General features: G+C 41.0%; 1 protein-coding gene across 1 annotated transcript; it reads left to right on the top strand.

The window, feature by feature from the left end:
* Window positions 1–275: 275 nt before the first annotated feature.
* Window positions 276–25,788, top strand: PDCD6IP (programmed cell death 6 interacting protein). Its single transcript, XM_033164896.1, is given in 19 exon segments — window positions 276–609; window positions 4,409–4,463; window positions 5,442–5,511; window positions 5,845–5,972; window positions 7,173–7,326; window positions 8,515–8,526; window positions 8,529–8,614; window positions 11,012–11,128; window positions 13,053–13,275; window positions 13,946–14,069; window positions 14,693–14,870; window positions 15,552–15,663; window positions 16,780–16,949; window positions 18,158–18,406; window positions 18,635–18,769; window positions 20,448–20,542; window positions 21,693–21,819; window positions 23,267–23,445; window positions 24,785–25,788. Coding segments are annotated over 19 exon segments (2,607 nt in total). The 5' UTR covers window positions 276–403; the 3' UTR covers window positions 24,972–25,788.
* The last annotated feature ends 1,853 nt before the right edge of the window (window positions 25,789–27,641 follow it).

Raw genomic sequence — 27,641 nt, 5'->3', positions numbered from 1 at the left:
AACAACCAAGGGACACACGACATGGGTCCCTTTCGGGATTATTTGGCGTTCGAGCTCGTCCTTCCGCAAAATGAAGCAATCCGCCCCACGCGACGTATGAACGACAGAAGCGCCAAGGGTGCATGCGCGCGGAAAGCAGGCGCTGGGGAAAATGGGGCGGAGCCGGGAAAGTAAGGATAAACGGCTCCTGGGCGGGGCTAAGAGCGGAGGGTGAGGCTCGTTTTTTGGGGAGGGCGTGGGCGGAGCCTAGCCGCGTGACGATGACGCAGCCGGGCGTGAGGAGACCATAGAGACTCGGAACTTTTGCGCGGAGGCCGGAAGTGAGTTGGGAGTACGGGCTCGGCGCTGAAGCCGCTGAGTTAGGACCGAGGAAGTGAGGAGCCGACCGGCGGGGGCGGCGAAGATGGCGTCGTTCGTTACCGTGCAGCTGAAGAAGGCCTCGGAGGTGGACTTGGCCAAGCCGCTGTGCAAGTTCATCCAGCAGACGTACCCCGGCGGAGAGTCTCAGGCCGAGCACGTCCGCGCCGCCGAGGAGCTCCACAAGCTGCGCAAGAGCGCGCTCGGGCGCGCGCTCGACAAGCACGAGAGCTCGCTCGAGACCCTCCTGAGGTGAGCGAGCGGGGGAGGGGAGCGCGCGCGTTGGCGGTGTCCGTTGGCGGGGGGGGGGGGAGGTGGGGCGAAAGGTGAGGTGACGTTGCGCTCCGGCCGCGCCCTCAACCGGCGAGCCGGAGCCGTTGGGCCTCTGTTCCAGGCGGAGGCGCCGGGCGCGGAAGACGCGGATTCGCAAACGTCCCGAGCGCTTCGTTTTTCTCAGACACGGTACCAAAAAAAAAAGTTGCTGCCGCCGGTTCAAAGTTAACAACACAAATCTCTCGGCGCAGGGTTTGCACTCCTCCTCACCCGCCGTCTGGGAATGTGCTTTTAAACGAATTTAAACCGACGCTCTTCCTCGTACTTTACCTTCTTACACAACCCAGAGAGGGAGGCGCCTTCTCCTTCCCTTCGCCTTCGCGTTTTTTTTATTATTATCGTACAACTCCGGAGATCTTGCTCCTTTAAAGGGGTATTTATTCCGGAGTGGCTGTTCTGAAATAGGCGCCGCTCCCGCTTCCGTGCTCTATTCTTGCTTTGCCCCCTCTCAGAGCCTTCATCTTCCCAAAATGCGTCGTTTCGGACAGAGGGCAAACGTCCCAATAGGGTCGATCCGATGCAGGTTTCCTTGGAAATGACTCGCTGTGTCTAGTGGGCGCTTATTCTCCAGCAAATGTGTTCAGAAAATGGAGCCCAAGGCGCTCCATAACTGGGCGGGGGGGGGGGAGCAAGCATATATCTTTTCTCATGGACTCCCGTGCCCTTTCGGTTGGGCTGGATTATATGGGGATCTGTTAACTTTTCGGCAGGGCACAAAATGATTACAGGTGGGAAATGTGTAGGGAAAAGATGGGGAAGCATTGAAGGTGAGAGGAATGCTGTCGGTGGTAAGCGAAGGAACTTCCGGGTGTCGTACAGAAGTTTATACTGCGGGAGAAATTGATCTGGAAGGCCCTGCACAAAGCAGCAGATTTAGGTGTGTCCCTTCTGCCCAGACTTTGACGTAAGGTAACGCTGGCATATGAAACTATGGATTTCTGTTTTGTAAACGCTACAGTAAGCCATATTTTTCCGTCTCCTGCTGCTTGGCATTCTGAACTTGAATGGTGCCCAGTATGAGTCAAATAGTGCAGATTAATTGTGCTCCATTTTGCAAACAGGGCGGCAACCTAAGAGAAGTCCATTTAAACTTTTTGGATAGTCTCTTCATTCTCTAGGTAGGAGAACCTGTTTTTCTGCTTTATGATTTTTATAAATGGGCCAAGAACTCCAGCTGTCCCAGTTCACATAAGATAATTTTAAAAGGATCTTATCAGAATGAAAGAAGAGTTTATAAATGATAATGCCATTAAAAATTAGGGTGGGTTGACTTACCTAAATTTTCCCATTTTGAAACTTCATATAATTTTTGAGCAAGCATGTATTCTAAATTGTTGCTCTTAACAATTCAAACACTTTGTTTAGAAATATCTCCCTTTCCTCCCCCTGGCCACCCCTAAATATGCTTGAGGGGGGTCAGGAGAACCCCCAGAACATCACCTGGAGGGAGTAGAAGGGGGATTGTTCCACCAGGTAAGCAGAAATGCTTGTGATCTCCTTAGTGCTATGTTGAATTTCTTCCTTAGACTTTAGCAAACTGGTAGTCTGTCAAACTGAGCTGGCAGAGGTGGTTTCTGGTATGGTGTTGATTTTGGTTTTTGGTGATTTCAACATTTACACTGAAACCACCCTGGATAGACAATCTTTAGCTATCATCTTTGTCATGATGTTCATCAGCAACCCAACATATGAAACATGATTCCCCCCTCACCCCCCAGGCGAGCATCTGGTTCATGGTTGACTGGATGGAATAACGGTTACCCTGTTGTCATAATCTGACCTAGGAAGATTTGGGCTGATGGGAACCCCTGTTATGAGAACAGGGAACTGGTATTTACTGGATGGGTCCAGGGAGTAGCTGATGCCTTGCTGCAGGAAGTGGTGCTACCAGGCTAGATTGAACATGCCTGGATCCAGAAGATGAACCTTGTTGCAACCCTCCCCCCCCTTCTTGAGCAAAGTGACTGCAACTTCAAGGGTGCTTGTAGGAAGCTTGTTACTTCACTACATTTCAAACTGACCTAATGCCTGGTTTTAGCACCAAAACTGCTTTAGTCATTCTTGATTGACCTGTGTTGGGGGAGAGACAGGAGGAGTGCTGTCAGCCATGACATCCTCCTGGACCTATTCTGTGGGTTGGGGGCTGGAGACTCAATGTTTCTGTGGTTTGTCTTCAACATACGGGGCCAAATTCAAAGACTGGCAGTGAGGTGGTGTGTTTGCTTACTTGCCCTATGACCATGTTGTATGGGGTCCTATGCTCTTCTGACTTGTGTATGAAGCCATCCGGAGTAGGCACCTGGAGATTTGCAGCAAAGTGCCACCAATAATTGAGCAACACTCAGCTTTGTTTCTTTGCATAATCTGCATTTGGTGAATGGGAAGATAATCTATTCTTCATGGGGTGCACTCCCTCTAAAGGGCCAGGTATGTAGATTGAACACTCTGACTTTGTTTCTGTGCACGCTGTCACTTGAGCCCCAAGTAGTTTTGATGATATGGATTGTGTTTCTCCACCTCCAGCTGGTTCACCAGCACCAGCTGTTGCTAGACAGGGGTTGCCTGGCTATGTCTCTGTCACCTGATGCCTAAATGATAGCAATGAGGTCTCTAGGGGAAGCGCCACCACAGGAAACAAAAAATCCACCCACAGTACTGTAGGTGGTGGTGTCACTCAGAGAAAAAGCCTCAGTGGGGTTGATACATGTTAGCCCAGGCGTCAGCAACCTTTTTCAGCTGTGGGGTGGGCTGGACTATATTTTTTTTTTGGGGGGGGGGGGTAACGAATTCCTATGCTCCACAAATAACTCAGAAATGCATTTTAAATAAAAGCACACATTCTACTCATGTAAAAACACACTGATTCCCGGACCGTCCGCGGGCTGGATTGAGAAGGCAATTGGGCCGCATCCGGCCCACGGGCCTTAGGTTGCCTACCCCTGTGTTAGCCATTACAAGAAATATCTGGGTCCTAAGGTGTTTTAGGGCTTCAAATGTCATGACCAGCATTTTGACTTTAATTAGGAACCAGTGGAGTTGTTCAATACAGGCAAGCTGTGATCTGTTCGGATGATCCTGTTAGCAATGTTGCCACACTGTTCTGGACTAGCTGCAGTTTCCAAGCAGTCTTGAAAAGACAGCTGCACATAAAATGCATTTCAGTGGCCCACCCTAAAGGTTTTCAAGGTGTGAATAACTGGCTAGGTGCATACAAACTTGTTTTCCAGAAGTAACTCTGGAAAATGCTCTTTTTGTTATTAATTGGGAAAAGAAACTGCATAGGTAAAAAAACAAAGCAAAGGTTTTCCTGTTCTAAAATAAAAAGTGAGCACATGATTAAATATATATATATATAGTACTGCTTTATTTCATGATGCTTGGTGCTTGAAACTAATGCTGCTGTAAAATAAAATTCATAAAAGGAGAGCCATAGTCCACAACCTCAACCTGTTGCTCATTCACTGAAGGTAATTTAGTACTGATTTGAAAGTGTTTAAGTGGTTATAGTAAAAGCATTTTTTACCTAAATAAGGATCAGTATATTGATATAACATGTTGCTAAATTACACTCTGTAAACGTCCACAGAACACAAAATGGTTATCTCTGAAGTGTTCACATCTAACTGCATTGTTGTTTTCTTGGTATGTTGATACTTTATGACTTTTAATAAAGCAAACCATCACTGCTAATCTATGCATATTTACTTATTTATTTCAGATACTATGATCAGCTGTGTTCCATAGAGCCAAAATTCCCATTTTCTGAGAATCAGGTACTGCATTATGTCTCTTTAAACATTGTTTTGATAGGCACTGAAATGCCCCAAGAGCGGCATAAACTGAGTGGATGGCAGTTTCTGTTCATGTGTATGAGACTGAAGTCTTATCCTTGATGAACAATAGCAACCTTTTATAGCTGTTGTATACTTGGAAAGAGAGACCAGTGCTTTGAAGCAAACTGGCTTCACAAAGCGATTTGCATGTGTACTGTACTTTAATGTACTCCATTAAAATGAACAACAGTTCAAAAAACTTACTGTGTTCAACATGCCTGTACAGTGGTACCTCTGGTTGCGAACGGGGATCTGTTCTGGAGCCCCGTTCTCATCATGAGCAGCACATAACATGAAGCGCTGAATCTGCGCATGTGCGCTGCCGCGATTCGGTGTTTCTGCGCATGCGCGAAGCGCAATTTAGCACTTCTGCGCGAATTGCCGAACCCAGAAGTAACCCGTTTGATCTTCCGGGTTCGGCGCGTTCATATCCGTGACGAATGTCAACCTGAATAGCAAGCGTAACCAGAGGTACTACTAGTTATTAGTTTGGAGTAGTGGAGGCTGCAAGTCCAGGTGTGCTTTTGCTTGATAGAAGAGATTGACAAAGATTGCTGTGAATGTGTTCAGAGCCCCCATTTTCATCAACCCATTGCTGTTTTCCCTGACAATTTGTTCTGCATTTTCCTTAATAATGTAATTCTTATTTTGAGCTTAAAAACTTTTGTCTGCATTTGGCATGTATATTTCTGCTTAGATTTTCTTGGAACGCATGCATCAATTCCCCCCCCCCCCCAAAAAAAACCCTGGTATCCTCCATGTGTTGTTGGACTACAGTTCTCATCATCCCTGCCATTGGCATTGCTGGATGGGGTTGCGGAGCCTTGGAGTCCAGCAACATATGTCTGGCAAGAGGATGGGGGAAGTGTGATCCCATATCTTCTTAAAACTGGAAATTAACTTAATCTTCTCATACAGATCTGTGTAACCTTTACTTGGAAAGATGCTTTTGACAAAGGGTCGCTCTTTGGAGGATCTGTCAAACTTGGGTAAGCTTCTCCTATGAGAATGAAATCTGAGTTAAATTGCATAGTATGGAGAAACAGAAAAATAATGAAATTTGACAGCCTTTCAATTCACGTTTTCAGTCATTATTTTTAAAGTTTAATATTTGAAAGAAGCCATATATTTATATTTACCAGCTGGCTGAGTGCAAGCAGGGGGTTCCTGAAAATGTAATTCTATACACAGAATGCACACACATGTTCTCTATCTCAAGGTTGAGTTAGGTTTGTAAAAAATTGTGCATTAAGGCATTTTTTAATTAATTAGAATATTTATACTCACAAAATGCATACTTTCTGTGCATATTTTGTTTCAGCTTTGGCAAGTTTGGGCTATGAGAAGACTTGTGTGCTGTTCAATTGTGGAGCATTGGCTAGCCAGATAGCAGCCGAACAGAATCTTGACAGTGATGAAGGGTTGAAAGCTGCTGCTAAACATTATCAGGTATAAAATTTGGCTATGTATGATTGATTCTGTATTCAAAAAGCTACACCTTGGTTGTGGGACAATGAGCTTTCATTGTTGGACAAGGTGGTGAGAAACATGTAATGGGTTATTCAGTTTGAAACACAGCAAACCTGGATTTAAGTGTAGCTTTGCATATATTCATTGGATGCCCCAGGGCATCATGCTGCATTTCAAATTTATTCTGGTTCAGATAGGGAACCAGTAGTCCGACTTAAAAGGGAGCAAATCCTATGAAAAGCATAGTTGGAGCTGCCTGTGTTCACTTTTCTTTGGAATATGAGAGGCTGCTGGGTAGCAGAGCCTACCCCAGCATATGCAACAGCTAACTGTATCATGGCAACTGTCTACACCATCTGCCTGGTACCCTTCAGTTTTTGTTTTGTTTTTTGTTATTATAACTCCTGTCAGCCCCAGCCAGCATGACAAGTGGTCAGGAATGGTGGGAGTTGTAGTCCAAAACATCTGGAGGGCACATAGGCCTTAACTCTTGAGATTGTTGAAGGAATTTGGAAAGGCATCAGTTGACACCCTCACTGTTTGCACAGATGGGAGTACTGTCAGTTTTTTTCAGGTGTCTTGAAAAGAAACAACAAACAGCATTCTTTGATACCGTCACAAACATCACAATGATTTAAATAATTATGCTTTTATAGATTTCCCTTTCATAGCAGTTAAAAATAGGCCGCAATATAGATTTCTAATACAGTGGTACCTCAGGTTCAGGTTACATATGCTTCAGGTTACAGACTCCGCTAACCCAGAAATAATGCTTCAGGTTAAGAACTTTGCTTCAGGATAAGAACAGAAATCGTGCTCTGGAGGTGCAGCGGCAGTGGGAGGTCCCATTAGCTAAAGTGGTGCTTCAGGTTAGGAACAGTTTCAGGTTAAGAACGGACCTCTGGAACGAATTAAGTACATAACCAGAGGTACCACTGTACAAGGAAGTATCTTTTACAGGCTTAGAAATGAAATGGGACTTTGGAGCTCTCACAATGTTTAAGCAGCATTGCCTCTCTGTCTTGCTGCAACCTCAGAATTGTTGGTGTTAGTGTCACTCGGTCTAGCTCAACAATCTGAGTTCTACCAAATACAAAACCAGCAGAAGTCTAAACATGCAATATGTTTGTTCATCATGATATCAAACGTGTCTGTAATAGAATATCATTTTCTCTCAAGTTTGCTAGTGGTGCCTTCCAGCACATTAAAGATACTGTCCTCTCCTCATTAAGTCGAGAACCTACAGTGGACATCTCCCCAGATACAGTTGGAACACTAAGCCTAATCATGCTGGCTCAGGCTCAAGAAGTCTTTTTTCTAAAAGCTACCAGAGGTATGTAATCGTCTACTTGTTATTTTTACATTTCAGTTTTTTTGTTTTCCTAGGAACTGCAACAATTAGGATTGCTCCTAATTTCAATGAAAAGCTTTTCAATGTGGTCAGCTGAGCAGTCTCAACAAACCTAGATCTGGCTCATGAGAAGACCTTCCCCGGAGTTTGAAGAGGATAGCCCCTTCGGGCTCTGGGGAGGGTCTCATTGCAAGCCTGCAAGTTGCGGTTTGTTGAGGCTCCTTAGGTTTCTTCTCCCTGATTCCGGATTTCTGGGGCCACATGTACATTGAACGCACATAAATAGGGGATACCTGTATATTCCACTGTGTCCTCTAACATGGACATTCTGCAACCTCATCTGCCACCACAACTAAGGAGCAGCTAGTGAACCACTGTCTTTTATTAATTTACCCTTAGTAAAGTAGAAAATTGATTGGGCCACTTGATAAATTTATTTCATATTTTGCTCTACTTATATATGCATTTATATTACAATGTAGCAAGCAAAATAGTATGAGCAATAAAATCTGTTAGTAATATGCTGCTGGTTACCAAACAAGCACAGCAATGTTTGCTCTGGAGCTGGCCTGTTTTTTTTTTTTAAAGTTAGATCATGTATGTCTGAAAGCTTATAAGATTATTGTGGGCTAGTAGATTGCCAGAGTATTGACATTTGATTTATAAGTTTGTGTAGAAAGTGTGGGAGAAGCATGGATCTTATGCCTTTTAGAAGTGCATCACCATTTGGATTATTGCAAAGCAGATTGAAGATGGCTGTAATATAACTTGCGATTAAAGAGTGTGGTTCAAAACAATGACATGATTAGAGCTTGCGTCCCTGGTAAGGCTCGTTCTACCAAGGTTACGTTGTGGATGTGGAATATATGTCTGATAACTGGACTTCCCTTGGGAAATCTAATTACTTGATTTAGACATTTCTTAGAAATATTGCATTCTATTAATTCAAAGAGATTTGAATGAAATTCTTTAAAAGGCAGTAAGTTCCTAAAGCTAAACAATGTGGCTGCTTTAGTGTACATAAAATATTCAGAACTTTTAACACAGATCACACATTTCCACTGGATTTTAATACGATCTTACTCTTGTAAGTTGTACATGCAAAAGTATTGCGTTGGTACTGCTTTTCAAACTGTCATATGTTCTAATGGCATCTATATTTTATTTTAGATAAAATGAAAGATGCATCATTGCTAAACTTGCAAATCAAGCTGCTGACTATTACGGCGATGCTTTCAAACAGTGTCAGTACAAGGATACATTACCCAAGGTTAGTAACTTCCTAGTGAAGGCTGCTTATGAAGAAAGGAAAATTTAGGAATCGTAACTAAATTTTGAAGAATCCCACATGACTCCAGTGAATACTTGCTAATTGTTAAAGATTTAGGAAAGTACATGGATTCATTCCAACTTGTTGCTTCAACATTATGTCCTTCAGTTAAGACAATCTGGTTTATTTATTTAAATTGATATCCTGCTTGATTGTAAAAACAAACCTGTAATTTTTTTTTTTTTTTTACAAATTTTTTATTTGGATGTTTCTCTGACTCTCCCCCTCTGCCTGGGAATGTGGTTTCACTTCTTTACTAAAAATTAATTCAAACTAACATACATGCTTCAGTCTTTACTGTACCATCCTCTTACACGACCAAAGAAACTGGTCTTGAGATAGGCTTGGTGGCAGTATGCGTGTGCTCTTGAATGATTTCATGGCTTTCAGAAACAGGTAATAAAAGCAAGAATGTTATTTCAAGCTTCCTCCTTTCAAGATGTACATTAGCTGTACTTGCGTCTCAATTATTTGGGTGGAGTCTCAACTCTAGAGTTGGTGTAAGGGCCTGTTTAAGTTAGTAATACGGTGCTTTTGTTAGGAGACATTGCTGCAGGCTTGGATATTAATACTTAAATTTTCAGAGGGGCTATGTTTTGAGGTTCAACAGCCCTCCTTTCCCTTGATATAGTTGCTGCTTGAGTTCACGTGTCAAGACTTTTTAAATTAATTTAGTAAAAGGACTGGGTGTTGCTTTTCCACTAGATTTGCCCCTTTGCTTCATGCTCAGCACAGCTACTGAGAGTGAGCTAGGAAAGGCAGGAGGAGCTGATAACAGGATGGACCTTGGAATATGTGCATGGTATGCAGTTCAGTAATTATGACTCATTCATTTTATGCCAACTTCTTGTTTACATGTGCAGCACATATAGCCTATTCTGTGTCAAGCCTTAAATCTGGTTGCAGGTGGAGATCAATTTTAAAGACTGTGTGTATGTTTCATAGGAAAGCAACAGGTTTTTAAAACGTTAAGTGTATTCTACCACCAACTTTTGTTGTATGTGTAGACCAGCCATAAAGCTTTCTTTGGAAGAATGTTTTAAAGTTTGAATTCCTGTTGCACAAGCACTTTCAGTGAGGCAGCAAATAGAGGACGATAAAACTTCTTACGTAATCATTGGCAGGGAAGTCATTAGAAGCAGCTTCAACAATTGCATCCATTTTGCTATATTTGTCAAGTTTACACATACTGTCTCTTCCGCATCGTCATATCCAGCAACTTCAAGATGAATTCTTCCCATGTGAATGGGCAGATTCTTAAGAACAACTCCACAGTCACAGTAGTTCCTCCTTGAAGAATTATGCTCAATTTATCTCTACCTCTCTCTGTGCAGTTATGTATTTAATATTTAGTAAGATCTTAAGCCTGCCAATGGCCCATTTAGTCCAGCATCCTGTTCCCCCAGTGGCCAGCCAGATGTTTGTGGGAAGCCTGAAAGCAGCACTCTCCTCATGTGTGATTCCTAGTAACTGCATTCAGAGACCTCAGACCATGGAGGTAGAACATAGACATTGTGGCTAGTAGCCATCAATAGTTCTATCCCCCATGAATTTGTCTAATCCTGTTTTTGAAGCCACCCAAGTTGGTGGCCGTCATGACCTCTTGTGGGAGCAAATTCTGGAGTTCTCCATGCAGTATGTGAAGAAATACTTTCTTTTGTCCGTCCTGAATCTTCCAACGTTATTTCAACATGACTTCAAGTTCTAGTGTTATTAGAGAGGGATAAAACTATTTCTCTATTCACTCTTTCTACACCTTGTATAATTTTATACACCTCTTTCACGTCTCATTTTGCCTTTTCTCTAAGCTAAAAAGCTCCAAATAAGAAAAAGCAGTTGCCATGCAGAGAAATAAAGCTGTACATAGATGCATATGTGGACTGACCCACATAACTGAACCTTGTAACAGGCAAAAATTGGCTCTACTTTGCTGCTTTGTGTGATCTTATACTGGCTTCTGTTCATATAGTTGGAACTATATGGAATAGTTGGTAGTCATCCCAGCTGTATTTCCTCATTCTTATTTGAGTTGTTAATCTTTGTTAAATAAGATTACTAAGCTTGGGTTCAGTTAGCTGAACTGAAGTCATAAGCAAATTTAAAATTTGACCAAATTATATTTATTTTTATACAGAGCTGTGCTCATACTTCCACCAAACTTCATCCATGTAATGTTACATGGGTGGGTGTCCATGGCTTCTCATGTCTTAACCTTTCTAAACCATTAATTGGGTGACTCTAATGTCCTGTTCTTCTTCCTCTTTCCTCCTGCATCCCATGTTGTCTGTGATGGTTTATGTGGTTGGACTTTCCCCTGGTCAGTATTTTTATTTCCAGGAGGTGTTTCCTGTCCTGGCAGCAAAACACTGCATAATGCAGGCCAATGCAGAATACCACCAGTCTATCCTGGCAAAGCAACAGAAGAAATTTGGCGAAGAAATTGCAAGATTGCAAGTGAGTAACGTCATTTCCTTTCTAGAATGCTGTAATTGGTTCTAGCTCTAGAAAGATGTAAGTATATTGGGGGGTGGGGATCTGAAGACTTTTTAAAATCATCTTGCATCTGATTTCAGCCTCAATTATGAGGTTGAAGTCCAAGCCTGCAACAATGTTAACTAATGTATTCCATTTTGACAGTAAAAAAAATAACTGGATGATAATTCTATAGGATGAAACAGTTTCTCAAACTGTGTTCTGCAGAAGCAATCCAAGGGGTTGTAAAATATAGTTGTGAGATTCATTGAGCTGCAGCAACACATATTAAATGTACCACTCGAGCAATTGTCCTTCCCTTGCCATGCTTTCCAGGGGTCGAATCAGTAGTGGTAGCAGAGCAGCATTGCTTTCCTGGCTTCCAACGTTAATATGCTACTGCCAGTTACCAAGGGCCTGCTGCCTCCAACCTCCCACTCTCAGTAACCAGCAGCAATTTGTGGTGTTGGGACGCCAGGTAAGCAATGCTGCTCTGTCCATGACAACCCACGACTGTGTTAAAAGTGCCACGGGAATCCTTTCCCCTCCCATTAGCACTTTCTGTTGAACTGCAGCCTGGTGGCAAGAATTAATATGCTGCTTCTTTAACATAGTAAGAACTGTCTCAGATAGAGCCAAAGACTTTAAGATTGACAAAGCAAAAACTTCTCCCTTCCAAGGAGGTGAGATCCACAGCAAAAATAAACATTTTAAGTTGGAAGTGGCTTTCATTACTCATAGTGGCTTCCACAGTGACACTGAAACAAGGATAATATCAATAAGGGTTATTGTTGTTATTTATTCAATTTAGATACTGCCCTTGATGAAAAGATCCCAGGGGGGTGTACAAAGCTAAGAACTCATTTTACAGAGCGTAGCAATGAAAACATAGCACAAAGCATAATAGTAAAATAATCATCATAACTATCTCCCCTGCACCACACTTTAACATGCCATAGATTATTTAATGGCCAAGGGCCTGAGTAAAAAAAGGAATGGTTTTGCCTGGTGCCTAAAGCCATGCGATAATGACACCAGGTGAGCCTCTCTGGGGGAGCATTCTACAAATGGGAGCCACTACAAAAAAGGATCTGTTCTTGCATTGTCACCCTCCGAACCCTCTCAGGGAAGGGGGACATAGAGAAGGGCCTTGGATGGCAAGAGCAGAGTCTGGGTTGGTTTGTATGGGGAGAGGTATTGAGGTTCTGAGCTTTGTAAGGCTTTATAGGTCAACACCAGAACTTTGAATTGGGCCCGGAAACTTAATTGGCAGCCAGTGCAGTCAGGCCAGGATTGGCGTTATATGCTTAATGTGAGTAAGCTGTGTGTGTACAGACACATTTCTGTTTATAATACCAAGCTTTTTGTCTTTTCATATTTCCTCTTCCTCCTGTTCTAGGAAATGGTGGATTCTGCTGGTTTTTTTGCAGCAATATATTGTCACCACTAAAAGGGCACCTGAGCACTATAAGAGTAACGTGTTCTGGACATACTATGGTTTAATCATTTTTATTGGGTTTATTTTTTTATTGCTGGGTGTTTGTTAGGGACTTTGACCTAGCTTGAAACAGAAATGTATCTTTTGGGAAACAGTTTAGATATTTAAGTCTACTGGCAATCAAAATTTCAATCCCATATTCACTTACATGAGAGTAAGTCCCATAGAATACAACAGGGCTTACTGAGTAGGCATGTACAGCATTGCACTGTAAAAGAGGATATCTGAACATTATGTTAGAAAGCATTGGAGTAGAAACTAAAGATTTGGTTCTGTAAATTCCTGGCAAACACCTTGCAAACTCCTTTGGATATGTATGTTACCTTTATAGTCACGGTTGTGTCTATATTAGATATTGCAGTTGTATGTGGAAACCAAGTGTTAACTTTAACTTTGTTTTTAATTTAGCATGCTGCCGATCTAGTAAAAACAGTGGCATCTCGCTATGATGAATATATAAATGTAAAAGACTTGTCTGATAAAATCAGCCGTGCACTTACAGCTGCTAAGAAGGACAATGACTTCATCTATCATGACAGGATACCTGATCTTAAAGATCTAGAGCCTATTGGAAAAGCCAGTCTTGTGAAAGCCACTCCAGTTGTTGTCCCCTTGAGTCAGAAATTTACTGGTAAGCAGGCTTCTTATTGCAGTCGACCATTTAACATACATTGCAGCCAACAGTACCTTTCTAATTTTTGGACTAATGTTTTTGGACTTATCACCTTTTCACTAAATGTTCAAGGGGGTATATTTTATTGCTAATCTCTCAGTGCTATTGTGAGATGTATTGGTAATCTTTCCATTTTGAAGATGGACAAACTGCTTCTGAAAGAGTTTAGTTTGCCTATTGCTGAGCAGTTGCTTATTTATTCACCTGCACTCCACCTTTTTCCTGATGGGACTCAAGGTAACTTACAGATAAAAATGGGAACCGCTAAAAACATAGAAAAAAAACAATAATTAAAACAATTAAGCATTGTTAGAAGTAAAACTATATGCATATATTAAATCTATTAAATCCATACAGATAATTTAAATGAAAACATTACTGCACCAACCCTTTCATTAAAAGTCCATTTGCAAAAGCCTGTTAGAAGAAAAATGTTTTGAGTTGTTTTTGTGTTAAACGTCGATACTTTGCCTGTGTTAAAAAAAGTTTGTTTGAAAGGCTTCCCTTTCCAGAAGGCAATGGAGAGCATGTGCTGGTGGTTTGATCTTTCCGGATAAGTACCCTTGGGAGGTAGAGGTATAAGCATTGGGGTTTTTTGGTGGTCTTAGTAATACTGCTCATTTTATAGATTTGTTTGAGAAGATGGTTCCCCTGGCAGTGCAGCAAGCTCTCACTCTCTACAACCAAAGAAAGGCAGACTTGGTTAACAGATCAATAGCCCAGATGAGGGAGGCCACCAATCTGGCAAATGGGTGAGTTGATGATTCTGATGTCTGACTTGGTAAAACATTGTGTTCGTTTGGCATGCCAAAGAGACACTGTTGAATAAAACAGAAGTTCAGTATTATTAAAGGTACGTTTTCATGTCATTTAAATTTATATGTTGCCAAAATTGTGTTTGGCATTAGAAGAGTGCAATGGCACTCATAAAAAGAAGTCTTCGTTAGCAGTGACACCATCAAGTATTTTGTTTGTGGCAGAAAGCACGTTGGACAATTTGACTTTTACTTCAACGATACTTGGTACAAACAGCCCCCCCCCCATTTACGCATGTTCAACCTGGAAGTGACCCAGAAATATCATAAAGAACTTCACTGAAACATCCCTAAAAGGGTGAGGTGGGGTGGGCATTTGCAGGCTTTCTCAATGAGTTTACATTATACACATTTTCACCTACGTCAGCGGTGCTTTGGAATGTAACCCCTGCGTCAATGGGGGGCCGTCTGCAATTTTACTTTTTGGCTATGGCAAACAGAATGGTACAAGAGAAGACAGTATATTCGTACACATTGTTAAATGGGAATGTTAACTCCCAACAAACTGCCTGTCAAGTGTCTTTAAAAGCTGGTTGATGTCAATTAATTGTCCTTCCCAGAGTGCTGGCTTCCCTCAATCTCCCCGCTGCCATAGAAGATGTTTCTGGGGATAGTGTTCCTCAGTCCATTTTGCAGAAGTCTAAGTCTGTGATTGAACAGGGAGGTGTCCAAACTATCGATCAGTTGATGAAAGATCTTCCGGAACTGTTACAGAGAAATAGAGAGATTCTGGATGAGGTAAGCCTATAATAATACCAATAGTCTACACTGTTAGCACATCAACTTACATTTTACCATATTGTGGTAGTGGCAAAACCTGAGCTGATAAATTCTCACACTTTCTTTGTTTATTTACAAGAAACTAGATCACCATATGTTTTAAAAATAGATTCCATTTGATTGGATTCGAAGATTTCAGTGTATGTATATGTGTGTGTGTAAATATATGCATTGGGTGTCCATAGGGGATACTTTTTCAAAGCAACACTGGATTTGTTTCATTCTAAAGACATTGGATGATACCCACTTCTGGCAGTCTGCTTACACAACAACTGTTCTTCTAAGTAGGAACCTCATTTTAGCACAGACCGACAGCCAGATCCAGTGAATGATACCCGCTTGTGAAAGATAGTGCACAGTGACTAACACAACTGTTGCTATCATAATTCTTGGTAACGGTTATGCCTGTGCACTACTGTTTGCTCAATGAATGCTCCAGCTTTCAAAACCTTGCACAAACACTGTTGAATTTTGCCCACTTGGTTAAATCCAGACTAAATTGAAATTGGATGCCATTCATATAATTGGGAAAGGTTAATTTCGATACAGGGGAAGCCTACATTCAGCACACTTTGCATGGATCCAGCCTTTCTTTATGGTTTGAAGCTATTTAATTAAAATATTTTTAAACAATTTTAGTCTCTAAGGATATTGGATGAAGAAGAAACAACAGATAATGAGCTAAAGAACAAGTTCAAGGAACGTTGGCAAAGAACACCATCAAATGACCTTTATAAGCCTTTAAGAACAGGTAATATTGGTTCTTCGTAACTTGGTACTAAGTTGCTGAAATATATTGGCATGAAGCTGAATTCTGTGTTGAGATTTATGCCAAAAGGGATTGGAGTGATAAGGAAAGACACCAGAGGAAGCAGAGTAAGAGCACCATTTATTGGACTCTGAACAACAGGTGGCCTCTTCTAAGCTCCTCTCTGGTCTGGTTACCTAGGTTTTGCACACATAGCAGTTCAGTATAATTCAGAATAGTAAGATTTTCAAATAATAGGATGAAATGCATCATATTTGCTTACTCTTTAGGGAAAGGTGCAGAATGGAGATAGGAGAGCAACTTAATTCTATACTTCAGAATTCATTATGAAGAACCTTAACTTGATTCATTACAGACCTCTTCAACTATTTTTAAGTTTTACTCATTGTCTCCCATTGTCTGCAGCATGTGTGATTTAATTATTGAGACTGATTTTATTTTATTTTAATTTTTGCTGCTTTTATTTCTTGTATTTTATTGTATTGCAACTTGAAATCTGTGGAATTCAGATTGTAATACGATAAAGTATGATAAAAACCCAAGGAGCAATAGAAATAGTTAAAAATCACACAGCATCTAGCATAGGCAATCTCAGCCGCCAGATGTTTTGGGACTACAACTCCCATGATCCCTAGCTAACAGGACTAGTGGTCAGGGATGATGGAAATTGTAGTCCCAAAACATTTGGCGGGCTGAGGTTGCCTATGCACAATACATTGCAGTTATTACAATAGAAAAATCATTAAGTGTATAGACCCAGACATTCTGCAGATTTCGAGTGGTTCATGCGCGTGGGGATGAGTTTGAGAATCGTACCTGTTTTTATAAGTTGTGTGCTGAATTATTTTTACTTTAGTGTTTTACTGTTTTGGAACCAGCCCCGGGATCGTGATGAAGGGTGGACTAAAAATTATCTTTATAAATGGGTTCCAATCAATGGAATTGTTTAAATTCACACAAGCACCAATTTACTATATTATTTGTAATGCAGACTCAGTATATTACTAAGTTTTTAAACTAGTAATTGTACAGTATTTTGTGTATTGGTAAAGAGCATCAAATGAACCTTTGTAATTTTTTTAAAAAATTTTTTTGTAGAGGGAGCCAATTACAGCAATATCTTGGATAAAGCTGTGCAAGCTGACAAACAGGTTAAGGAACGTTACCAAACACACCGTGATACAATTTCACTGTTATGTAAACCAGAACTAGAACTGAATGCAGCAATTCCGTCAGCAAATCCCGCAAAAACTTTGCAGGGAAGCGAGGTAAGAGATTTAGAAATTGCATATAATTTTTTTTAACAATTCTTAACGATTCAGTTCTTGATTGATGATATTCTGCCTTAACAGTTGTTTGAGAGTTACTTAAAACTTAAGGTGAAGCGTTGTAAAAATCTCCCTTAGATATTACAGGAGCTGCTTTCATGGGTTCATCTCACAATGCTGCTGTAATGATCAGAAACTCATCTCAGGCTAGGCAGGGCCAATTGCTCAAGTACTTAGCATCTGAACATTGTTTCTGATCCTGAATGAGCATTGATTACATGGAAAAGATGTGTTTGCTTGGCCTCAATCATACTGTGTTGTGTTTGCTTGGCCTCAGTCATACTGTGTTGCATCTTTAGACATTAAAATGAGGTGAACCATTGGAAAAGCACTGCTAAAAAGAATGCAATACAACCTTCTAAGAATTACTTATAGAATGATTCTACCTGGTTAAAGCAGTGGGAGAGATGTGACAATAGAGCCCACTTTAGCAGCTTTGATGTGAGACCGACTGGTGCTTGCATTTGCTTGTTTTCCTCTTCCCTCCCCACCATTTCTTCCATGTGCTTTGTGGGTTTTTTTTTTGGGGGGGGGGGTTATTTGTAAGCCTGCAAGCAGGGACTGTTACCTTCAAGACTTAGTAAATTTTGTACATGAGAGGATGATGTTAATTTTAAAGTCTTCCAACGCAGCACAGAAACTTAATCATCTATTAGGAAGAACTTCATTTGAAAGGCAAAACTAAGGAGACACAGGGGATTGGGGTTTTTGTGTTGTGCTTTTTACATTAAAAAGTTCTGCAAGGCCTTCCCAGAGTGCCTACCCTGTTTGCCGTCCCCACCAAATCTATCTGATATAAATTTATAGGTTCTTGTAAGCAGCTCATCATCATGATCCACTTTGTAATTAAAGCAAAAATCAGAAAACTTCACAGCCACATCTTCCATATGCCATTTCATTTTGCCCCAGATTGGTCAAGTCGGTGTTCTGTGATGTGACAAACTTGTCACTGAGTTGGCCTCTTTAAGGCCCAGCCTTGCTAAGCTAATTTTTTTTAACGTACAGTCTTGATGATGCAGTAGTGGGAGAAAATAAGTATTTCAAAAACAACTGCTAGTTCCGACTCTTCTCTTTCTGGTGCGTAGTGGAAAATAAGACTTGAACAAGTACCTCAAAACACCAACAGTTAATTGCACTTTGTTTTCTAGGTGGTGAATGTCCTGAAATCCTTGCTAGCTAATCTGGAAGAAGTGAAAAAGCAGAGAGAGCAGTTAGAGAATGATCTGAAGGCAATAAACTTTGACATGACAACAAAATTCCTCACAGCCCTTGCACAGGATGGTACTTTAAATGAAGAAGCCATTTCTGTCACTGAGTTGGATCGCATTTATGGTAGTCTCACCCACAAAGTACAGGAGTCCCTGAAAAAACAGGAGGAGCTGCTCAACAACATTCAGGTAGTCTTCTTTGTGATACATTTTAAGGGCCAGCTTGGTACAGTTGGTACCTGGGGGGCAGGGTGCTGGTAGTCATTGATTTCAGTGTGCTTGTATCAATTCAGACTTGCAGCCACAAATATTTTCTTCTAGTAGATAAATGTATTTATCCTAGTAGAGATACATGCCTATGGGATAGTATGAACTTTGTGAAACCCTCTTAAAATGCTTTCTTTTTTCTCATGGTAGAATTCACATCAGGAATTTTCTAAGATGAAGCAATCAAATAATGAATCCAATTTAAGAGAAGAAGTTCTAAAGAATTTAGCTGTTGCTAATGACAATTTTGTGGAACTTGTAGCCAACCTGAGAGAAGGCACAAAGGTATCGTAAGGTCCATCACCACAAAAAGCAATGCCACAGGTTTTATTTTATTCTTTTCCTGGTCTGATTGATTAGTGAGTTTCAACAGATGCAATGTAAAGCATTGCAAAAGCCTACTTGAATAAATGTATATACTGTATTCTAGAGAGAACGCAGATCTTGAATTATAAAAGTTGAAAATGGGGTGACATTTCATGTACTTAATGCTACTTTGATGGGATGGGATTGAAATGCCACAAATTTTGGAGCAAGTATTTATTATCTGTAATGACAATAAGCAATAAAACTGAAAGGGAGAAATTCTAAACGAAATGGAAACAAAAAATCAGAAGTTTGGGAAATTACATCCCTTTGAGTTATACAGAACCAATAAAGAAGAGTTCTTAATATGCTCCTCCCAATTGCAGCCTTGAGTCTCCTTTGAAGTTAACACCTGTAACACCTCTTTAGCGGAGAAATGGGAATATAGGGAACAAGAAGGAAGAGAGAAAAACTAAAAAAGAGAATGGAAGGCCCTGGCAGCATGTTTATGTTGGGGGTGTGTTGTTTTTTGTTTTACACTGAAGAACGTTTGTTTATTCATTTATTGCACCTTTTGTCCCACCTTTCTCACCAAGGAGCTGGAGATGTCTTGCATAGTTCTCATTTAATCTCCACAACAACAACAACAACCCTGTAGGGTAGGTTAGGCCCAAGGTCCACCAGTGAGCTCCATGGCTGAGTGGAGATTTGAAGCCTGGTCTCCCAGGTACTATTGGGGGTGTATTGTAATCAAAACATTCTAGGATTGCAAATGGCATAAGGGAGGTGACAGAGGAAAGAGGTTGGGCTAACAGGAACAGTATTATAATTTGTTGCAGTGATACTTAGGCTTAGCACAGTAGATACGGTATACATTCCCTTTGTATACAAGGTACATTATGTGTCCAGCTGTTGATGTTGAGTGGACAGTGAGTTTTTTAAGCTTGTAAAACCAGAGCCTTTGTTCCATCTGAAGCACATGCATCTTATTTATAATAATAATAATAATAATAATAATAATAATAAATTTTTATTTATACCCCGCCCTTCCCAGCCAAAAACTGGGCTCAGGGCGGCTAACACTAATTAAAATCACAGCAAAAACATAAACACAATTTAAAATAACAGATTAAAATACAAATTTAAAAATTCAATATTAAAACTGCAGTCTCATTTTCAAATAACCCACCAATAAAAGAATGAAGCATAAATATCAAACAGAAACCAACTCAAAGGCCAGGTGGAACAGCTCCGTCTTGCAGGCCCTGCGGAAAGATGCCAAATCCCGCAGGGCCCTGGTCTCTTGTGATAGACTGTTCCACCAAGTCGGGGCCAATACTGAGAAGGCCCTGGCTCTATGGACCAGAATGTAATGTAGTACGAAGTGAAGAAATGGTAAATCATGGTCATGAGAATTGTCAGCTGACATATATGGTCTTCGGCCTTATCCCTTAAGCACCTGCAGACTGTTTGCATATAATTCCTTGGTATGCTGTTTCACATTTGCTTTTCCTAGTGGCGATGCTGGAAATAGCAGTGGACTAAAATGTTTCCTTTTTCTCAATTCTTGGAAATATGACTTATGTCAATATCCAGTGCTTTGTTTCTAAAATGCTTCTTGCTGGTGAGTAGTCACTGTTTTTTTTTTTCTTCCTAGTTTTACAATGAATTGACTGAAATCCTTCTGAAGTTCCAAAACAAATGCACTGACATTGTGTTTGCACGCAAAACGGAGAGAGATGAACTTCTGAAGTAAGCTTGCTGCACTTTCAAATATTAGATGTTATTTCATCTTAATGGTTTTCTTAACTACCTTTGAGGGAAGAGTTCCTTCCAGTCAGGGGGACTTGAGATCAGAGGTGGCTCTTCAAATGATAAATATGCATTTATTGTAAATGCTTGGTAGTAATCTGTGAGAAAATTACAGGAAATACTTAAGTCATACTGCAGTAACTTCTATATGTGTGTCAAGAAATCAGCCAATTAGTAAGGGCTAAATATGCATATATTATGCATACAACCAGCTTTATTCCTCTATTCCGGTGGTGCCCCAACTTAAAAATTGTGCATGGTCTTGGCAGATGACTTAATGATTTTTTCTGCCTTTTGTAGCTTATATCACGTGTTTGATGCTGTGTGGTTTTTAATAGGATTGCTGCTTCTATTTTTTAAGCCCTGTGTTTTATTATATTTCATAGAATTCAAATTGTAACACAATGAAATACAATGTAAGAAACAACAAGAGTGATAAAAATGAAATTAATACAGACATTTAATGCGATGGGTGCGCCAGTTTCCATCTTCAACTGCAAATCCAAACATGCTGTGGCCCACCTCAATGAAGCTCATGGATCACAGTTTGGGGATCCCCGCTCTATTCCTTACAAACATGTCTCTGGTATTCTGGCGTTCTGCAGTTTTTGAACTATTTTGTCTGCATACTTTAGGCTGCAAATTTCACGTGTGTGGATCCAGAGAAGCACATACAGAGTTTTACATACATTCTAGAGCTGCTGTGGTCCTTTTGCAGCCTATTTCAGCTGTTCTTCAAGGTCACGGATGAACACATCCCTTGCATGAGCAAATTGGGCACTTTTGACAAGCTATAGTGTCTGAAGTTTGGTGCATGGTTTTCTTTGCAATAGAAACAACGCTTTTGCTTCTTTCAAATACCGTTTGATCTGAAAAGGCCGTTTTTAATTCTACTAAGCTTTGGTGAGATTAAGCTCAACCTAATTGCAGAGGGAATTTGACCAGTTTTATAATAGCTTGGTAGCTTTCTCTCCAAAGACCCTGTGTAGGTGTGTATCGAATATTAATTCTATGTTTTTTTTTGGGGGGGGGAATATTGCAGCAATCTATTTTATGCTTCAAATCTTATGAAAAACATTTTCCTTTTAAGAGATTTGCAGCAAAGTATTGCCAGAGAACCCAGTGCGCCTTCTTTTCCTTCTGTGCCTGCATACCAAACTGGAGGGAACAAACCTCCAGCATCATCGACTCCAACTCCAGCTCCCAGAACCAACGTGGTAAGTAAAGGAGCCAATTAAACAAATTTATAGTGTTCTTTGCCCTCTTGTCCCAGTATGTTAGTGTGACCAGCCTTAGGTACTGCATAGCTGTTTGTTGAATGAGAAACCACCTGTTCCGTGGTGGCTGCTATTGCAGGTGGACATCATTTCTATTTGCTTATTTAAATATATATGACACCACTTACCATTACAAATCTTGAAGCGGTTTATCAAGATAGAAATGATTTAAAAAAACAATGCATGAACACAGTTTCAATAAAAACAGTGCCCCAGATATCTGCAATACTATAAGGCAGTTGGATTAGTGTTACTAGTCAGGGAAAACCCAAGCCAGCAAATAAGTTTTTAGTAAAGCATTTCAGTGGCAGAGCATTTCAGAATGTAGGTGCCACTGTGGAGAAGGCCTGCTTTTGTGTTGCCCCCAGGTTCTGACACCATCAGCAAGGTCTGTAAAGATCTAGTGGACCTGCTGTGGTTATATAGTCCCTCTTTGTCTTGCCCTTGGACCTCTTGCTAGACCGCTCCCCTTCATCCCAGGCCACACCTGTCAATGACCCAGCTTCATGTCCCCAGTATTTATGCCTGACTGGAATTACTACTATTATTAATAATAATTGAATTTATATACTGCCCTATACCCAGGGGTCTCAGGGCGGTTCACAGAATAAAATCAAATTATAAAACCACAAAATACACTATCAAAATAAAAACAACCCAATAACCCCCACATTTTAAAACACATTTTAAAAGGGCATAGGATCCTCGCAACATTTAAAGTAAGACAATTAACACAGTGTTTTTCAACCACTGTTCCGCGGCACACTAGTGTGCCACGAGATGTTGCCTGGTGTGCCGTGGGAAAAATTGAAAAATTCAAGAGAATTACTTTATATATAGTCATTATAGGCACAGAGTTAATTTTTTTAACATTTTCTAATGGTGGTGTGCCTCGTGATTTTTTTCATGAAACAAGTGTGCCTTTGCCCAAAAAAGGTTGAAAAACACTGAATTAACAAACCTGGACAGGAGCCACTCATTGGAAAGACCGTGATCTCAGAAATGTCTGCGGCAATATTTATTGGCAACCAAATTGGCCGGGTGCGGAATGTGTCCTTAACCTTTGTTAGAGGATGGAGAGAGTGGGTGGGTGTATAAGGGACTATTGGAACCAGCACAAAGGTAACATTTATATTAACTGGTAAAGGTAATATTTGTATCCACACTGGCAGGTGGCCCACAGAAGGTTATAGGGCCCTTGGGGATTAAAATCTAAGGAATAGGTAGCATACCCCTGGGTTGTTCAGAGCTTAGACTTGAAGCCTTGTTTCTTGGCTCATGTTTCCTCTTGTTTTTCAGAGCCTATACTGTTTAGTGCCACACACAGGTGATAGCATTGTAGTTTATGTCTATGCAGCGCACATCTAACTCCACTTTTCTTATTTAGGTCAGTAAACCACAGCCCCCAGCACGCCCTCCCCCACCGGTGATTTCTTCAGCAAATGCACTCACTACTCCTGTACAAGCAACCATTGGGACAGCACCTTCTCCGGCTGGCTCTGCAGCTAGCACAGCACCTTCACAGGCTCAGGGGCCGCCTTATCCAACATATCCAGGATACCCTGGGTAAGTTTGCAAAAAAAAAAAAAAAAAGAGCTTAACCACCACTTGAGAGATTAAAGGGTAAAGGGGACCCCTGACCATTAGGTCTAGTCGCAGACGACTCTGGGGTTGCGGTGCTCATGTCACTTTACAGGCCAAGGGAGCCGGCGTTTTCCGCAGTTTTTCCGGGTCATGTGGCCAGCATTACTAAGTTGCTTCTGGCAAACCAGAGCAGTGCACAGAAGCACCGTTTACCTTCCTGCCGGAGCGGTACCTATTTATCTACATGCACTTTGATGTGCTTTCAAACTGCTAGTTTGGCAGGAGCTGGGACCCAGCAACGGGAGCTCACCCTGTTGCGGGGATTTGAACAGCCGACCTTCTGATCTGCAAGCCCAGGAGGCTCAGTGGTTTAACCCACAGCGCCACCCGCGTCCCCACTTGAGAGATTAGATTGCTCTTAATTATTCAGCAATAGTCTTCTTCTTCGTCTTTGATGATCACTCATAGCCAAGTAAAGATTGTCTTCCATAAAAATGGTTTTAACAGTGAGTCTGTAAGTGACTGTGGAGGCCAATTCTGGATCCACACATCCTTCCACAGTGGGGACATAGGTTTCCGGGGGGGGGGGGCTGGTCACGGTGAGGGTTTGCCAAGCGTGCCTTCCTCTTAGCACGTTTCTCCCTTTCGTCCTGAGATCGAGCGTCTTCATGCCCACGACACCTTTGGTAAAGGCTGTTCTCCATTTGCAGCACTCGCAGTCCAGTGTTTCCTAGTTGTCGGTGTTTCTCTCAAGGCAAATCTAAAAAAAATGGGAGTATAGTCTTTAAACCTCTTTCGTTGACCACCAGCATTACACTTTCCATTTTTAAGTTTGGAATAGAGTACTCACTTTGGAAGATGTTAATCAGGCATCCGAACAAGATGACCAGTTCAACGAAGTTGATGTTGAAGAATCGTTTCTTCGACACTGATGATCTTTGCTTCTTCCAGTACACTGGCATTAGTTTGCCTGTCTTCCCAAGTGATGTGTAACAATTTTTCAGAGACACTGTTGATGGAATCTTTCAAGGAGTTGGAGATGGCGTTTATAAGGGGTCCATGTTTCACAAGCAATGGTAGCACCAAGTTAAAGCTTAAGAGTAGAGCTCTTGTAGTGGAGGTTATTGTGGCGGATGTCAGAATTGGATCTCCCCTAGAGTATTAAGACCCTATTAAGGATTCCAAAATTCTGGAAAGCTGTTTTTTTCAGCAGAACGTTTGATGGGCTGTGGAAGGGGAGATCCTTCAGAAGGCCAACTGGAGAGGTTTATGTGCTCTGTGGTATTGTAACTTTACACCTTGCCACTTTTTGTTTTTACAGATACTGCCAGATGCCTATGCCAATGGGCTACAATCCTTACATGTATGGCCAGTTCAATCTGCCATACAATCCTGCGGCTATGTACCAAAATCCTGGACAAGCACCGTATCCAGGACAACAGCAGCCTGGATATCCTTACCCACAACACCCTCCACAACAGCCTGGATATCCTTATCCACAGCAATAACATATCTGCAAAGAAGCACTGCTTGTTATAACTAAGAGAAACTTGCAATAAGCATACTAAATCTTTAGTTCCAGTTAGTGTACCTCGCTGTATTGAAAACGCTCCGTAACTTTTCTCTGGTTAGATTCTCAAACATTCTGTGCTCCCGATTGGATTCTGTATTAAACCTCTTAAAGGATCAGCAGGCTGCATCTGTAGTACGTGAACAGAATTAGATTACAGCAAACGGTGTGAACTGCACTTAAACCAAAATCCTTTATTAAAAAAAAGTAATTTCCTATAAATAGTATTTGGGGTAATTGAGATGAAAAGCAAAAGGAATTGCACTGGGTGAGATTTAGTCCACAAGACTAAATAAGGTTTCCTTCTATATTTTGCTGGTTTGTATTTTGGATATCAGTTTAGCTCACAATCAAGACATTGTAAATCTTAAGTACAACATAATACTGTATTGCATAGAGATGGTTCAGAAATGTTTAACAGTAGATATTTCTTACTACCCTATAACTGGAGTTATGTTTCTGAAGTTTGGGTGCACTCTTTGGCGTTGGTTTTTGAAGCCGAGGTTTCTGCTTAACACTCAAGGATGGAGATTGGTTGTATTTAAGTTCCTGTAATATACAAATGATTCCATAGATCAATATTATGTTACCCCAGAATGAGCAAGGAAAATAAATAAATCTGCATATTTTTATTGAATCTTTCAGAAGACTAGCTTTCAAGTTGTAAGATGTTCATCAGTGATGATTTGCAAAAAATGTTGCTAAATTGCTATTCATGACTGGCTGAGAAGTAAAACACTTGACATTTATTTTGATATCTTGCTCCTGGTTTATCTAAGTGGTGTCAACCTGCTTGAACTGCTATGAATCTAGTAGCACTGTCTTCCGTATCTTCACAATACCACATTGTCCCAGTCCATGCAGGCATAGAAGGATAATCCCACACAAGAATAATCTAGGTTCACATGTTAAACATAGGTTTCACATATCTGAAATAATAGTTAAAAATCAATATTTTTGTTTTTAAGCATGTGGTTGTATCTTGGTGACTTGGAGTAGTGTAAGGACAGACATTTGCTGTAGTTTCATTTTAAAATTTGGATGGATTTCTGTCCCATGAAAGTCAATCCTAGAGTTAACATCCTGTACCTCTAATGGTGCCGTTGATGCCAGAAATGTATGCATGGCCAGTGGCAAATATTGTTGGACGAGACAGAAACTTGCCAAAAATAAGTCTCAAGCCCAGATTGAAAAGCGCACAAAATCTTAAACAAGACTTGAATTTTCTATCATACATGGGTGAATTAATGCAGGTTATGTGCCAGTACTTCACAGGTAAAAATATACGCTTATACATAGCTGTCAACTTTCCCTTTTTTTGCGGGAAATTCCCTTATTCCAGCGCGGTTTCCCATTGCAAAAAAAAGGAAGCTTGACAGCTCTGCTTATATCCAAATCAGTCATTCTCAGAACAGACCCACTGAAATCTGTACACTGAAGTTACTTAAGACCATTAATACCAATGGTTCTTCCTGTGTATGACCTAGCAAACCTTGACTATACCTTCTTGTTTGTTTGCAGTGAAAACACTATGAGTAACAGTTTGGATGCAATACTAAACCAAATCATGGTTTAACCCTGCGAGTCAGCAGTGGGACATGGGCTAGAGAGCTGTAGCTGCACCTCTTTGTTCCAGGAACCCTTGGTTCAGAACTGGGTCTAAATGTTAAAACTAGGCAGATGGTGGCACATTAAATCTGAAAACTCTGGGTTAGAAGGGGAAAACAAGATATTGTATTGGTGCCTCTGAAGCCCGGGGCAGATTTTATTCCATGTATACAGCAACTCACTGTGAAGTGCATGCTCATATTTAGTGGTAGAAGCTGAAAGACCCTTCCTAGGTTAAAAACAAAAACCCACCTGACATCACAGCGATTCTTGGTTTTGTGGCGTACATTCAAACATTTAGAAACTAGGCAAATAACAAGTGTAGGGATTGAATATTGTCCATACCCTATATCAGGCACGTCCAACAGGTAGATCGTGATCTACCGGTAGATCACTGGGCGTCTGTGGTAGATCACTGGCTCCCCCCATAGAATCTCAACAACTTTGGCTCGCCTAAAAAAAGCTCAACGGGGCTTTCCTCCTCCCTAAAAAAGAGCTCAGCAACAACTTTGACCTGAAGCCCCCAAAAGGGGGTAGATCACTGCCAGTTTTTAACTCTGTGAGTAGATCGCAGTCACTTGGGAGTTGGCCACCGCTGCCCTATATGAAAAGGCAAACTACTTTTCAGAATGCTAAAGCTTTATGTTGTCATAACATGGGTAGTAGGCTTTTGAAAATAAAATTATCCGCTAGAGGGCAGTCTCTGATCATCAAATAGAGAAAATGTCCATGTTATTGACACATAATTGTTAAACTATTAAATACAGATGAATAAAATCAGGATTCCACAATAAAAATCAGTCCTCGGGAGGGCGTCGCAAAGATGGGGTGTTCTATGAACCTCCCTTCCTTTTACCAAGGTGAGGGGCTGCAGAGAGAAAAGGAGACCTAAAGGGCTCTGGAAGCCAATCCTGATTTCTTGGCAGGCTTGTTTGGGAAAAGACCAATTCTAAGTTATTTAGACCTTCAAAGGTTAAGCACTGTTACTTAGATGCTCAAA

Source organism: Lacerta agilis, chromosome 12, assembly GCF_009819535.1.
Source record: "Lacerta agilis isolate rLacAgi1 chromosome 12, rLacAgi1.pri, whole genome shotgun sequence".
NCBI classification, from domain to species: domain Eukaryota; kingdom Metazoa; phylum Chordata; class Lepidosauria; order Squamata; family Lacertidae; genus Lacerta; species Lacerta agilis.
This window is presented reverse-complemented; position numbering and strand designations above follow the sequence as displayed.